At 44.2% G+C, this 14147-nt stretch overlaps 1 protein-coding gene across 3 annotated transcripts in view; it reads right to left on the reverse strand.

Moving 5' to 3' along the window:
* TPD52 (tumor protein D52) overlaps nt 1-14147 on the reverse strand; it is a 374408-nt gene that overhangs the window by 50173 nt on the left and 310088 nt on the right. For all 3 annotated transcript variants that reach the window (XM_086965920.1, XM_086965918.1, XM_086965919.1), the window contains exon 4: nt 4333-4434. In XM_086965920.1, the coding sequence (XP_086822046.1) occupies nt 4333-4434 (102 nt within the window). The remainder of the gene's footprint in view (nt 1-4332; nt 4435-14147) is intronic.

Raw genomic sequence — 14147 nt, forward strand, 5'->3', positions numbered from 1 at the left:
TGCTTTCTCCCTGTTTATCCCTTCCTGAGATTTCATCTCTCTCATACACCGCGCGGTGTGTTCTAGGCCCTTAGCTATATTTATGGCTTCTTCTAGATTAGGATTCTTGGTAAGCAATTCCTCTTGAGTTTTGGTGTCATTTGTGCATCTCACAAGTTGGTCTCTAATCAAAGAGTCTGTGAGCTGCCCAAATTCACATGTGGCTGATAACCCTCTCAACACTGCAATATAAGCGCTCACTTTCTCCTCCCTCTTCTGCACCCTCTTAAAAAACTTATGCCTTTCCATCACCACATTTATTTTCTCCTTGAAGTGAGCCGCCAGCTCCCTTAATGTGCTTTCATAGACATTGACACCTTCCTCCACTTCCTCTTGATCATCTTCCACCAATCTCCCTGTTATATCTTCATAAATTTTCCTCCCATGTGTTCCTAAATTGTGGAGTAGTATATGTTGTTTACGTATATTGGTGTAATTGCTACCTCCAATGGCTATTAAATACGATTTGAAAATGCCTTCCCACCTTCTCCAGGGAATTACAGGTTCTCCTAACTCATTGAGAAAAGGTGGAGGTTGACTCATTCCTGCGCCCGCCATTGCCATAAAATACCTGAGACTCCTGACAGACCTTTCTTCTCTAGCTAAATGGTAAAACCGGAAAAACTGTAAATGTCACTGTTCCCTCAAACTACATTTACTCACATATAAACATGAATTCAGCAACACAGCAGATAAAGTCGTAAGTCCCCTTTCTTCTTTTACTGACTAGGAAAAGAGCACCCAATGGTAATACAGTTCCTATCCTCTTGGTGGCGGGAACTTCCTGTGAAGGAGATCTTCCTGAACAAGTTCCTGTGAGGAAAGGGCTGCTTGAAGAACAGTGAACACTGAGGTAAAGATCGTACAGTTTACTATGAAGAATGTTTACTTATCAGGGACAGCACAGTTTGGATATGCGTTTAAATCAGAAGCGAACCTCAAGTGGGGCTCAGTTTTCCCTCGCGCTGCTCTTCGTCGTTCCTCTCTGCTAGGTGTCACGTCACACGGGCGAGCGCGGTGAACGTTCAATTCTGTCGGGAGGTATAAGGTGCGCAGCGCGGGTGCCAAACCTGACTGATTTCACCAACTGATACTTCTGCTTGCCGCTTATTCTCCACTTCCAGCGCCACACAGTTCCTACCCTGCGTTCTCACGGCGTTACGCTTCCGTAGACACCCCCAAGTGCTCCTCCTGTGCCCGGCTAGGCACACGAGCTAACCTCCTCACGCAGCGACTCCTGGAGTTTACACGTTGCTTCCTTGCTTGACTCGCTACCCCACAGTTTCATTTGAAACCCTTGTGCCCGACTTGACACACGAACTTGCCGTCCCTCCTCACCGGACTGTAATGACCTGCCGACGAGCTCTCAAATCTTGTGTACACAGATAGACAGCAGTAAACACTTTCCTCTCCCTGCCGGTCTCTACGGGGCTAACAAGCCCCCTTGCGCATTTAACCTCGCAGCCTGAAGACAACTTAAATAGAGAGTCACTTTCAACACAAGTAATCAGTGGTCACAGTGCCCGACCTGGCACTCGAATAAATACCATCCCCACAGGATGTTCTCAATAATTTCCTTTACTTTTGACTCGCAAGGATAAACTAGGCTCCCATTCGCCCTCTGTAACGGTAAACCTTTCCTTGTTTACCTTATCTTTAGTGTCCGTCCCCAGCAGTTTCTCAATCTTCTTCTGCTTTACAACACTGACTCCGTTCAAATCTCGTTGACAGGCAATTATCTCACACCAGGGGGACGGTCTCCACTGTCCCTGGCACAGTCTCCTCACCTCGTCGCCATAAATTGTTGCAAAGAAGTACACCAGTGTAGGTAGTTAACAACTTTATTCAGTGAAGAACATCACATACGAAACCGTCCGCCTGTCAACCATGAACCCAGCTGCTATGTCAACATTCCATAGCGAGCGCCGGGCTGACAGGCAGACCATACCACTGTCTGGGTTAAGGTGGGGGGAGACACGGGAAGTCGGGTAAATGGAACAATACAAGTTACAACACAGTGATATGCAGGGAATTGATGGAGGGCTAGGTGTGCTATCAGATCTCATACCTTTAGAAATGAGTCAACTAAATAGTATTTCTGGTTGTGTGAGGTGGATCGAGCGAAACTTGACCCTCGGGGAGAATGTGGTGGTTGTATGCCGATTAGAATATTAATGTTTAGGCTGCCACATCGCCTGTCACGGCTAGCAGAGATTTGATTGCACTGTACCGATTCTTATATCGTTTTGCCTCTTATTTACTCACCTTGTGCTTTTTGTTCATACTTGTTTTTATTATTTATGTACCTACTATGGCTGTTCTTGTGCCAAATAAAGTTTTATGAATTGAATCATGAACCCTTTTCAATTGAATCATGAACCCTTTTCCCACCCAAGGAATGAATTTTCCGTGAGCTTGCTAAACCTTTAATTCATCACTTACCTAAATACTGACTGCCCTAACCAATTGTAAGAACTTGTAATTTTGGGTTAGTTAAAATTGGATTGAAAACTTAATTGCCGTCCCCTCTAATAAGAACCTTTGCATAACTGATCTTCATTTCTGGGTGTGCATTCTGTGGTGTATGGTTATCGCAATACAATACAATAAATGAAAACACAACATTTTGAATACTGGTGAAAATAGAAAAATCAAACTCAACTTATAGGATATTCCCATGTTGATGCCTAGAGTGCAAGGCTCAACTCAAAGCAAACACTTTTTAAGTTGCATAACAAAGTGTTAAAAACTGATGTCTACTACAAATGGCGATATACCCTATAACCTCCAAAGTAATCAGGACGTCTTCATTTGCATATTTCTACTTTTAAAAAAAAAGACAAAAAAGAAGAATACTGTCCGTGAACTCAAAGCCTTGTGTGAAGCACCAAGGTACTAAAGTTCTAATTGACTAATTTACCTCTAAAGATATTTAACCTGGCAGTGGTCGCAGGGGGAGGGGTGGCGAGTGAGTGGGTTGCAAGGGTTCCCTGTACCCCTACTTTGCATTTGGAGCGGTTACACAAAGTGATGGACATTAAACATCCAATCATCTGCTTGTTTAGTCTGGACATAGCACAGTTGAATGTGCCCAGCAAAGTCACACATCATGCTCGATTGTGAAGTTATAATCCAGAAACTAGTTAGGGGTATTTCTAACTACAATACTCCAGAGCTGGTATCTTTCATAGAAGCACATACCTGAATAATTCCCATTGTCACACTGGGAATCACAGGTAGTTTTAAATCGCATTGCACTATGTTAAAATGGCCACATGCCAAAAATACAGTGTTTGTGTGATAGCACCTCCATCGGATTTGAAATTTGATAAACTTTGGCCAGTTAGTTGAATTTGAAGAGTACTCTGCTCTACAGATGTCACCAAGGCATAGATGTCACCAAAGTATAGATTTCACCAAAGCGCAGATTTCTACCACATATCATTCATGAGCTAGTCCCAGAACAGAGCTCTGCTCTATCTTAACAGATAGGCTACATTTGTCCAGATTTTAACTTTTTCTTCAGCTTCCCTAGATTTCTGCAGTTTTATTTCAGATAGACTGTAAAGTGAGTTGTATCATGGGTTATTTCACTTTTTTCTGGTTCAATGAAAAAGTATAGCTCCTCAAAACTGTTGTAATGTGGACAGTGAATGGTCTACCCGACAACCTTGATGAAGAGACCATTGCATGTAACCCATTGTGACATCTGTAAACTCTTTAAGGCTAGAGAAAAGAGGCTGGCCCTGTTTCTTCAGGAGAGCCAAAAGGATTCCTACTCCATGTCAGGGGATACATTTGCGTGCAGTGCCCTTCCAGGCACTTCCATAGAGGTGACTGCCAAAGGGAGACATGTAGAGCTTCCTGAACTGGAATTCTCTAATGAAGCGCCCAGTCATGCCTACAAGAAGGAAAATCTAATTTCCTACATCAAGGAGCGTTAAAAAAGTTTATTGCTACTGAAAATTCCCCGCCTGATGACAGAATGATTCAGGTAAGTGAATCTATGAAAGATCCAGTGCTGGAGAATCAGCATGGCGGATGCCCAGTCTTTTTAAGCGTGCAATAATACAGAAGCACTTCTGGGCTACTTTATGCCAAAAATAGCTATCGTGCTTAAACCTCCAGCTCCAATTTGTAAAGAGCGTCCAATCTGTGTGTGAACTAAGTGATCATTCAGACACCCAGTTAGGACACTGGAAGGGAAACACAGAACCATATACTTCTCTTCTCGCCATGACATGAACTAAATACCAACATAAACATTCTATACAACTAGCATGTGAAACTCACTTCACATCTTCCAGCTTTTTGGTAATGGCAGTTCCAACTGATGAGAATGCTGCTGAGGCTTTCTGCCCAGCCTGGCTTAGAGTTTCTGTTGTCTTCTTGTACCTATGAAAAAGCATATGGATTACGTTTGAGATCAGATATTAAACAACCAGCAACACATTAGAAAAGGAACCCGTAGCCAATTTAAATTGAAATTTTAACACTTATAGTGCACTTATCAGAGTAACTTCTTTTCAGTACAGCAATATTTTTTTTTTACAGATTCTTTTTTTTAACATAAACCATAAATATCAAATGTGATACATCGTTATTGCAATCACCGATACAAGTATAGCCAAGAGTAGAATGGCTCATTGACTTGATAGCATTCATTCCATTCCTCTTACAATACCTCTTGCATTTCACAACTTTAAGTCTATGTTATTTTATACTCCCTCGTAAAGCTAGATCCTCATGTGGTCCTTTTTTGCCTTTACACCGAGCGTCATCCTACATTATTAAATTCTCTACAGGATCTACACACTTTTACAAACTTTCTGAAGCAACCTGTACTAGCTTACATCTCGTTCTCTGCCTCTATGAGTCGCCACCTCCACTCAACTGTAAGAGCCTAGGGGCTTCCGCATCTCGGTGCTACTAGGCTTCCATTCTCTAATGTGTTCATGGTACATCAACATCATACACTACCAACAGTGGTGTAATCACTCAAACATAATTGGGATTCCCAAAACACTTTCGAACAAACATTTTATTCTGGTTTAACCAAAACGGTGAGTGTTTGGACATTATTAAAAAGTGTGACAATAAGCTTCCTTCGGCCACCCAGTCTTCTTCAAAACGGTGCGAGCTGCATCTTTGTATAGCGTATTCTAACAAGTAACCTCACTTGCAGCAGACAAAGCCCCGTTCTGATAAACGCCTCCTTGGTTCGGGTCAGTCCTATTTCAATCCTAGATCTTCAATACTACAAAAGTCCTTTGCCGGTTTGCATTTGGGTTCCCTCGCCTGTGCAATGTGTTCAACAGCGCACCATAGATGCAAAGGATACTGCCTTTTTGATCATTAAGTTCTATAGCGGTCTAAGTTCCAGTGGTGACGAGTCTTGCACTTTGAGAATACATTTCCCCATTATATGCTTTAGCTGTAAATATTTAAAAGATCTAGATGCGGTCTAGTTCAACCTGGAGCTGTTCATACGTTTGGACATTAGTCAACTCCCAGACAGTAACCAAAGTGGATACTCTTATATCATTCCACTTTTTGAACTCTGCCAGGGTCTGCAAGTTCCTGAGTAACGTTCTCACCCGTAAGAGGGTCATTTTAGTCAGTCTTCTCATCCACCTAATTTTCGCCATCAAGCTGTTCCCATGTTCTCACCAAAGTTTCTGTAGCGGTCAGCAATGTCAATACTGTCTAAACACTAAATAACACATGTGGGTCCTGTTTCTTCCTGTGTGTCGGTCAATCCTCAGTGCTGAGTCTGATGCCAGAGCAAATGCCAATCGCTTATTAGTTAGCTGAATTGCTATATAATATTTTTGTACAACCCTTGGGAACAGCTTTGTGTAAAGCCGGGAGAGGTTGGACCCAGGATTATGTAATGCTGCAAACGGAGGACTACCTTGCTTAACCATGCAGCTCAGTTCTTGTACAAATTAATCAAACAATCTGTATCAAACAACGAATTCTAAAACAAATCTTCTATATCTTGAACCGAAAAAGATATTTTTCAACTGACAAGGTTGAGGGATTATTCACCAAGTTCAGGACACGACGAAGGCTTTTTCTTTTGTTCAATTCAGAAAGCATTGTTAGAAATCTAGAAAACCCTTCACATCAAGGCCTAGGAGGAACTGTCCGTCGAGCTATAACAGAGAGAGTACGAGGTGGGGATGGCCTTGATAAAACCATGGGTGTTCTGACACCTGGCTCAATGACAAGGTTTGTAGTTCACAAGCATTTGTGCCTGACTATATGATTGAACACAAGGCATGAAGCCCCATATAAATGATTCTTAGGGAGGGGAGGGGAGGGGGGCACAACGGAGGTCCGTTTTTCAACAATGCTCCCAGCAGCAGTCAGTTGTCTGCATGTTTAGTAATGTGTTACACAGATGTCTATTGGTTTAGACCTCTTACTGACAAGTGACATGGCAAGCAAAGCAATTCTAAGGAGTCTGTCCAAGTAGTATCATGACCCACTCACTGTTCGTGGTGGTCAAATTCGCAAACTGGTTCCCCTGTGTTTAAAATCAAGTTGTGGAAACAAAAACTGGATTCAAAGGTAGGGACACCCTTTCGAGCACTCCTAAATGGGTAAAGCACAATGGCCTTCATCTGACATGCAATTTTTCCATCATCTTTCAGCTCCATTTTGATTTGGAAGGCAGATCAATTAAGGTAGGGTTAGCAACAAAAATGGCTACTAGTATATGCATTATTACGCCACGACCACAATTGTTAACAGATTCCCATAGTCCACCCTAACCCCTTCCCTTATAATGTCAGACCTATCTTATCAGTGGGCTTGAAAGCTACTTCTTACCTGAGAGTCCTTTGTAAGGGCTAAGTTCAGTATCATGCTACACCCTCCCTCAACAATGCATTCTTCGTCTAGCTTGTGTCCCTTTCCATAGATCCAAAGCTCAACACGCATCCAGTGGAACCTTGGAGGTTCATAGATGACCACAACTGCCAGACTGCATGGCAATAAGCAAAGGGCATCAGGCCGAGAAAGCATGCTTGTTTCTCAGATGGACTCGAGCGGGTCATGAGTACCTGAAGGTTGTCATGCTTTCGGATGAGCGGGATAAGGGTTGAACATGCATGGGAGACCATGCCGGAGTTCGTAAGTTCTGCAGTGGGTAAATGCTGATAGACTGAAATAAAAAGCAGTGAGATGTAGGAGGGTGGGAGGGCCAATGTAGAGTATTGAAGTGAGTAGTACAATGAGTGGAAAAAGGTGGGAAGAATGGGACTGGTGATGAACCGTTCTTTTGTGAGAGGTAGAGTGAATTGTGCAGTTGGCGGCAAGGTTGCTCAAGTGGATGTCTGCAGGATGGTCAGAGAAGAGGTGTGGGTACCAGTAATAGGTAACTATCAAAGGCCAGTCCTGTCTCAAGAGGAGGCGAACCCATATGAATCCAAGAAGGAGTGAGAGAACAGAAATGGTCACCAGACCAAAGGAAAGAGCAGCTACTGCACGCTATTGTCAGCAAGATACTGCAACTCTGTCTTCCCTGCCACAACCTCGTGCCTACAATTACCGCTCGCTTGGTGGCAAGGTAAAGGTGGTAATGATGAAGAGGGGACAAATGGAGATTTGGCTGTACATGGTCTTGGAGACAGTAAGCACAAAAACAGCTGGGGTCCTAGGGTATATTAATTACCTTACTTATCTCAGATCACATCACTTCCTAATCTCACCTTGGCATGAGCAGGTCCTATTTCTATCTTTCAATACAAGTTTCACTCATCGGCAAGTCGTCACTAATATTCCATCTTGTACCTATTCTTAGGTGCTTTAACCTGAAGGAAGATCCCTTGAATACAGTTGATCCTGAGGAATTGTAACAATAAATATTCTTAAAGCCTATCGGCTATTCTTGCTGTGATTTCTTCCCCACTAATGTGACCTAAATATCGAAGTAGTGCAAAGCTTTTTACAGTAAATGGTTAAAGCCACAAAATGCATCCTAACTGAAGAATAGGAAAGCCTTGAAAAGACTAAACGTAGCATGTAGGGTAGAACATCTCAAACATAGCTGATTAAGGGGGGAAAAAACCTAAAGATTTAAACCGCAAATTGCTTTTAATTTAGAAGTAAAGCACATATGTGAGGAATGTATTTTCACCTCTAAGCATTTTCACCTCTAAGAATATCTCTATAAGCATAGGATAACCAAACGTGAGGGCGGGCCGTCTGTGGCCGTCCGGGGCGACCCGGGACGGGCCACCCCCCGTGGCTTTGCTGAAAGGTACTGTAACAGACTGGATATGAAATTGTAATAATTGCATTCTGGGAAAACGGACAGAACATTGCATTTGTTCTAATTACCCTGCTTCGAACTGTGCAACGCAAGATAGCAAGAGGGCTTAAATTATTAAGATGGCTATTTGTAAAACTATGGCGACTAAACCCAAAACTCGCTCGGCGAAGAGTAAAGCTGGAACACCTCTTAAACCAAAAAATCCCGACCTTGGGCCTGGTGAAGCACCCATCCATAAAGCCACTCCAACGGTCATTGACCTAATGCTACGAAAGGTCGCAGGGGATATTGAGCGCGCGGAGAGACGTACATCAATGACTTTAACTTCCCTGCCATTGACACCAACTCAAACTGAGGATGCAATCCAAGGTGACAGATCACCTGAAGGGACCCGTGAAAACTCACTAGACACTATCCCATGTGTACAACTAGTAGCGGAGGACCAAGCACCTATAAATATAGACTTGATATGGCTATTAAGTCTATCATTCCCGTTGTTTGGTCGGATCATTATCTGATCAATTTCACTATGACCACCGGGAGAAGTAGAAATCCCCTGCCTAAGCCAGGAGGAAAAACTAGAAGATGGAAGAATGTTGATGTCCCCGCTTTTATTGGTTCATTAACTTCCTCCCTTCCCCCGCCTGATCAGGACATCGATAAGATGGAAGAAGCTTTCTCAGGGTGGCTACTCCAGGCAGCGGACGCTCACGCCCCCTGTACCTACTTCCCACGCTCTCGCCCCAATGATGCCCACAGGTGGTTCACACCTTTACTGAAAACCCACAAACTGGAAGTCCGCCAACTGGAGCGAAAGTGGCGCACAGCCTACTTAGAACAAGATAGGGCTAACTATCGCAAGGCTCGCAAAAATTACCAAAAGCTTCTTTTAAAACACAAAACCGACTATTTTTCGGAAACAATTCTTAAGGCTCATAATCAATCCAAAGAACTGTTCAACATTGTGGAAGATCTCAGCACCAATGACAGAACCTCCCTCCCGACAGCTCCCACTCAAGAACTTTGCAACTCATTAAACTCCTTTTTCTTTGACAAAATCTGCACCATTAAACAAAACATTCCTACCACTCAGCCTCCCCTTTTATTTGCAGACACCTTTTATAACCCTGTTACCCTTGACTCCTACCCCCCCCATTGAAAACGCTAACTTATCTAAACTTCTTTCTAAGATCAAATCCGGCTCCCCTGATGACATCTGCCCCCCTTACATCCTGAAAGAAGTGGGTACCAGCATCCCTGAGGGCCTACTTCCCATGCTGAATGGCTCACTTACTCAGGGTAAAGTTCCAAACAACTTTAAAAAAGCCCTCCTTATCCCTCTCATAAAAAAGGCTGGAGCCAATCCATTAGACCCACTCAATTACAGGCCTATATCCTTGCTGCCATACTGCGCCAAACTTTTGGAGTCTCATGTATGTGACAGCATCTCCACATTCCTGGAAAACTCGGAGTATCTCGCACCTAATCAGGCCGGTTTCCGCCCTTGTCATTCTACTGAGGCGGTCATCCTCTCGGTGCAGAATACCCTGAGGCGGAATGCGGATGAAGGGATCCATCAGGCTCTGGTGCTCTTAGACCTCTCTGCTGCTTTCGACACGGTCGACTATACCATCTTGGTCGACCGTGTCGAACAGGCGGGCCTCAGGGGCCCTGCACTGAGCTGGATCCGTTCATTTATCACCGACCGAACTCAATCGGTCAGACTGGCCTCCTTCACGGCTCCCACCATATCTACCGTCTGTGGAGTACCTCAAGGCTCTTCGTTGTCTCCTCTGCTTTTTAATCTGTATCTACGCCCTCTTTTGTATTCCCTCAGGCACGCTAAGGTCACCATTTTCAACTATGCCGACGATTTGCAGCTCATCTTCCCTTTGAACACCAAGGACTCTGTGGTAGAATTCCAAAACACCATGTCCCACATTTTGAGTTGGATGAGCTGCAATCACCTGAAACTTAACCCAGGCAAGACCGAACTGGTCTTGACTGGACAGAGCACCCTCAGCTGGAACCCCAGTTTCTGGCCCCCCTGCATGGGTACCCCCCCATCCAAATCATCCTCGGTTAAGAGCCTTGGTATATTCATTAGTGAGGATCTCTCCCTGAAAAAACAAGTTGGAGCTGTTGTTTCCTCCAGTTTCTTTCAGCTGAAAAAAATAAAAAAAATCGCCCGCTTCTTCTCCCAAGCTGCCCTCACTCAGATCGTCATCTCCCTGGTTTTGTCCAGATTGGACTTTTCCAACAGTCTATACCTTGGGCTCCAAACTGGAGAGCTTAAACGCCTCCAGCTGGTTCAAAACCAGGCAGCTAGACTTCTTCTCAACATTCCTAGAAGGCAATCCATCAGACCTGGCTTGAAACATCTGCATTGGCTCCCGGTTGAGCAACGCGTGGCCTTCAAAGCTGGGTGTATTCTTTTCAAGTCTTTACACGACATTGGTCCCATTTTCATCAGAGACCTATTTAAAAAATACAGCCCCTCTCGCAACCTCCGGTCTGCTCATAAAGCCCTTCTGACTATCCCTCCGTATAAGAAGAAGCGTCTCGGAGGCAGCTGCTTTGACCACCTTGCAGCTGCCCTCTGGAACTCTTTCCCTCTTCATCTGAAACTTAGTGATAACATCCTCAGCTTCAGACACTCTCTGAAGACCTGGCTCTTCTCCCAGGCGCATCACTAAGCTGCCTTACCTCCACCTACCGATGGCCACGCCTGTTCCTTCCTACAGCGCCATGAAGCCTCCGGGCGTACGAGCGCTTAACAAATGTCAAATAACATTAACATTAACAAGCATAACACCTAAACCACCCTCCAAAAAACGCCAACACAAAATCAGACAAACAAGGGCTAAGAAAAAGAACAACAAATGCAACAAGTCGAAAGATATAGAGGAGGAAGTCCTAATAATAGAATCTAAAGCCGCCCCACCTCCTCCGAGGTGGCTTGACCCTATAATTCTAGAGCTACAAAAGCATCTGGAGGCATTTATAACTAGTTTAATCAAACCACTAGTAAGTAAGATAGACAAAATAGCTAGCAAATTGCAAAGACAGGGCAAGGCAAGGGAAGCCCCAACAACAACACAAAATGGTAAAGGGACTTCAACAAATAACATTCCAGCCCAACGACCAGCACCATCCAACAACTGTGTTAGCTATGATCAATGCACCATTGCTCAGGTGCATGCTGCGACTGATGGGGCAATAGCAGAACGGGGTGGGAGTGCTAATACACATGGAAACTCAGACAGAAATAACATTCAAAGACAGGGCGTGGGAGGGCCAAGGCAGACAGACAACATCAGCACCTCATATCAGGCAAAAAATCAACATCATTTTACCGAGCAAAATACTAGAGTACAAGGCCCACTCCCATGTGTAAACCTACCCCCAGAAGCAAGCCCTTTTGTTGTTATCTTCACAGGGGTCCCAGGGCTAGGACGAGGGCAGAGAGAAACTTTCCCAGAATTAAAACAAAAGATTTCAACCTGGTTAAATATTCATAGACCCTTAAAGGGAGGAAGAGGGGGGGAGATTTTAAACTTAAGGAGAGCACAGTGGGTGGGAACCAGAAAGAAATAAATAGAGGGGAATTGTGTCATCGCCAACTTCAGGGACCCGAATCTTGTGGAGTATATACTAACCAATGACAACAGAAACACCACTAGCACTATAAGGACCATGCCTTTAGCATATTTTTACCCGAGGAAATTGATGACACGCCAACCAAACTTTCACTTCATGGGGAAAAATAGATTCATAGAGGGATATGATCCTAGGCCCATGGAGTACGGCATGCAAAATATAGCATACCAGGGAGGTCTCCAATGGACAAATAGATACAGCCCCTTACAATACATGGATGAAAATGAATGACTGAGGGAAGTAGAGAGGTTAAGGGAGAAAAGATTGTAACACTGGTAAGAGGGGAGGGGGTGGAGGAAAATGAAGCCTCCCAAAATATGGCAGAAACCCCAAACAATGAAGCAATAGAAATAGGCAGGGCTGGCAACAAAACGATAATTGATCCAAATCATGTCATAGGGATTGCGAATAGTGGTGAAGCACAGACACGAAAAGTAAATATTCTGACATGGAATGTAGCGAGTTTAGCAGGTAAATTTGATAACCCTGAATGGAGGAATGAGATCCAGGGATTTCATATCCTGGCATTTCAGGAGACATGGGCAGTCAGTGCGGCTCCATACCAAATAGAGGGCTATAAGTGCTTTTTTGTGCCCGCACAAAAAGACAGGCCGGGTAGAGCGAGAGGAGGGTTAGCGCTCTATGTAGATCTAACATTAGAAGGTAAATGGACTACCATCTTGGACATCATTTACCCTGCAATCCGCTATATTCCAGAGCAGAGAGTTGAGGGTGCAGTTTTTCAATTTTTATAATCCGGGACCTATAGATGGAAAAAATGGCGCTCTCAGTGAATTAGACGAAAAACTTACACATGAGGCTGAGCTAAAGAAGGTGGGGGGGTTCCAATGACAATAGTACTGGGCGACTTTAATTGTCACCTCTGCCCAGTTCTGCTTCAGGACCATCCATATTGGGGCGCTTGCCCCTTTAATGAGGGGCCTCATTGGGAACATAATCAGGAGGGCACACAATTAAATGCAATGATAGAAGCCCATTCATTAGCACATACGATGGACCTAATAACCCTAGAGGTAGAGGGGACATACGTACCAACCTTCAAAGGCAGAGGGAGTTCTACCATAATAGACTACATACTAATATCCTCCTTTGCTAAAAATAGAATTGTGATGGCTAAAATTAAATGGAGCCCCTTTAGTGACCATAACCCTCTCGTTCTGGAAATAAGACACACCGGTGGGGCGGGCAAACCCAAAGAGGGTGGGGGTGGGGGTGGGGGGGGGGGGAGGGGAATTAGCCTCCAAACAACAGATCAGGGAAGGCGACTTAAGTGGGAAAGGGTAGACTCAAGAGTTTTATAAATCTCTTGTCCAAAATGGAAGAAAAGAGATAGGAGACTGTCTGGACCCCCTAAAAGAAGGTCCAGAATTAACAGAATCCTTCATAACCCTTACAAGCATAGTGGATAAAATGCTGGAAGTCAAAGGCCTGAGGAAAGAGCAGAAGAACCCACGCTGGTTCGATGAGAGCTGCTCCAAAGCATTAAGGGATCTAAAAGCCTGTCTTAAAGTTAAACCAAGGAATAAGACAGACGTGGCCACTTGTAGATTAAAATACAGAACCAAAGTAAAAGAGCGGAAGAAGCTGCTTCAAGCAGAAGTGTGGGCAGACCTTAGAGAGGCGGGAGAAAACAGGGATTTTGCAGAATTCGGGAAAATTGTAAATCGGCCCTGTTTTAACGAGAATTCTGCCCCGGTGATTAGTAATAACATCCTCCCAGAGGAATGGGTCAACCACTTCCAAGGGTTATACAACAAATCACACCTAGCAATTCAGGAGGGCGAATGGCAGGGTACGCGGAGTGATAAAATAACCTTCTCGCTAGGGGAGATAACAAATGCAATTAGTGGGTTGACCCCATCCAAGGCCCCTGGTCCGGAGGGTACCCGACCGGATCTATATAGAAGTAATATAGATCTATGGGCACCAATTTTAACAAGGGTGCTAAATGCAGCCATCAAATCTGGCCTACCACGCTCTTGGTCCACGGCACTGATTGTACCCATATTTAAAAAAGGGTCCAGGGATGACCCTAAGTGCTATAGGCCGATCTCGCTCATTGATGTTTCTTCTAAAATTATGGGGCGAGTGATTTTGAACAGGCTTATGGAGTGGACGGCGGAACATCATATCTTGGCAGAAATAC

The sequence above is a fragment of the Lissotriton vulgaris genome, chromosome 4_1 (genome assembly GCF_964263255.1).
Source record: "Lissotriton vulgaris chromosome 4_1, aLisVul1.2, whole genome shotgun sequence".
Classification (NCBI taxonomy): Eukaryota; Metazoa; Chordata; class Amphibia; order Caudata; family Salamandridae; genus Lissotriton; species Lissotriton vulgaris.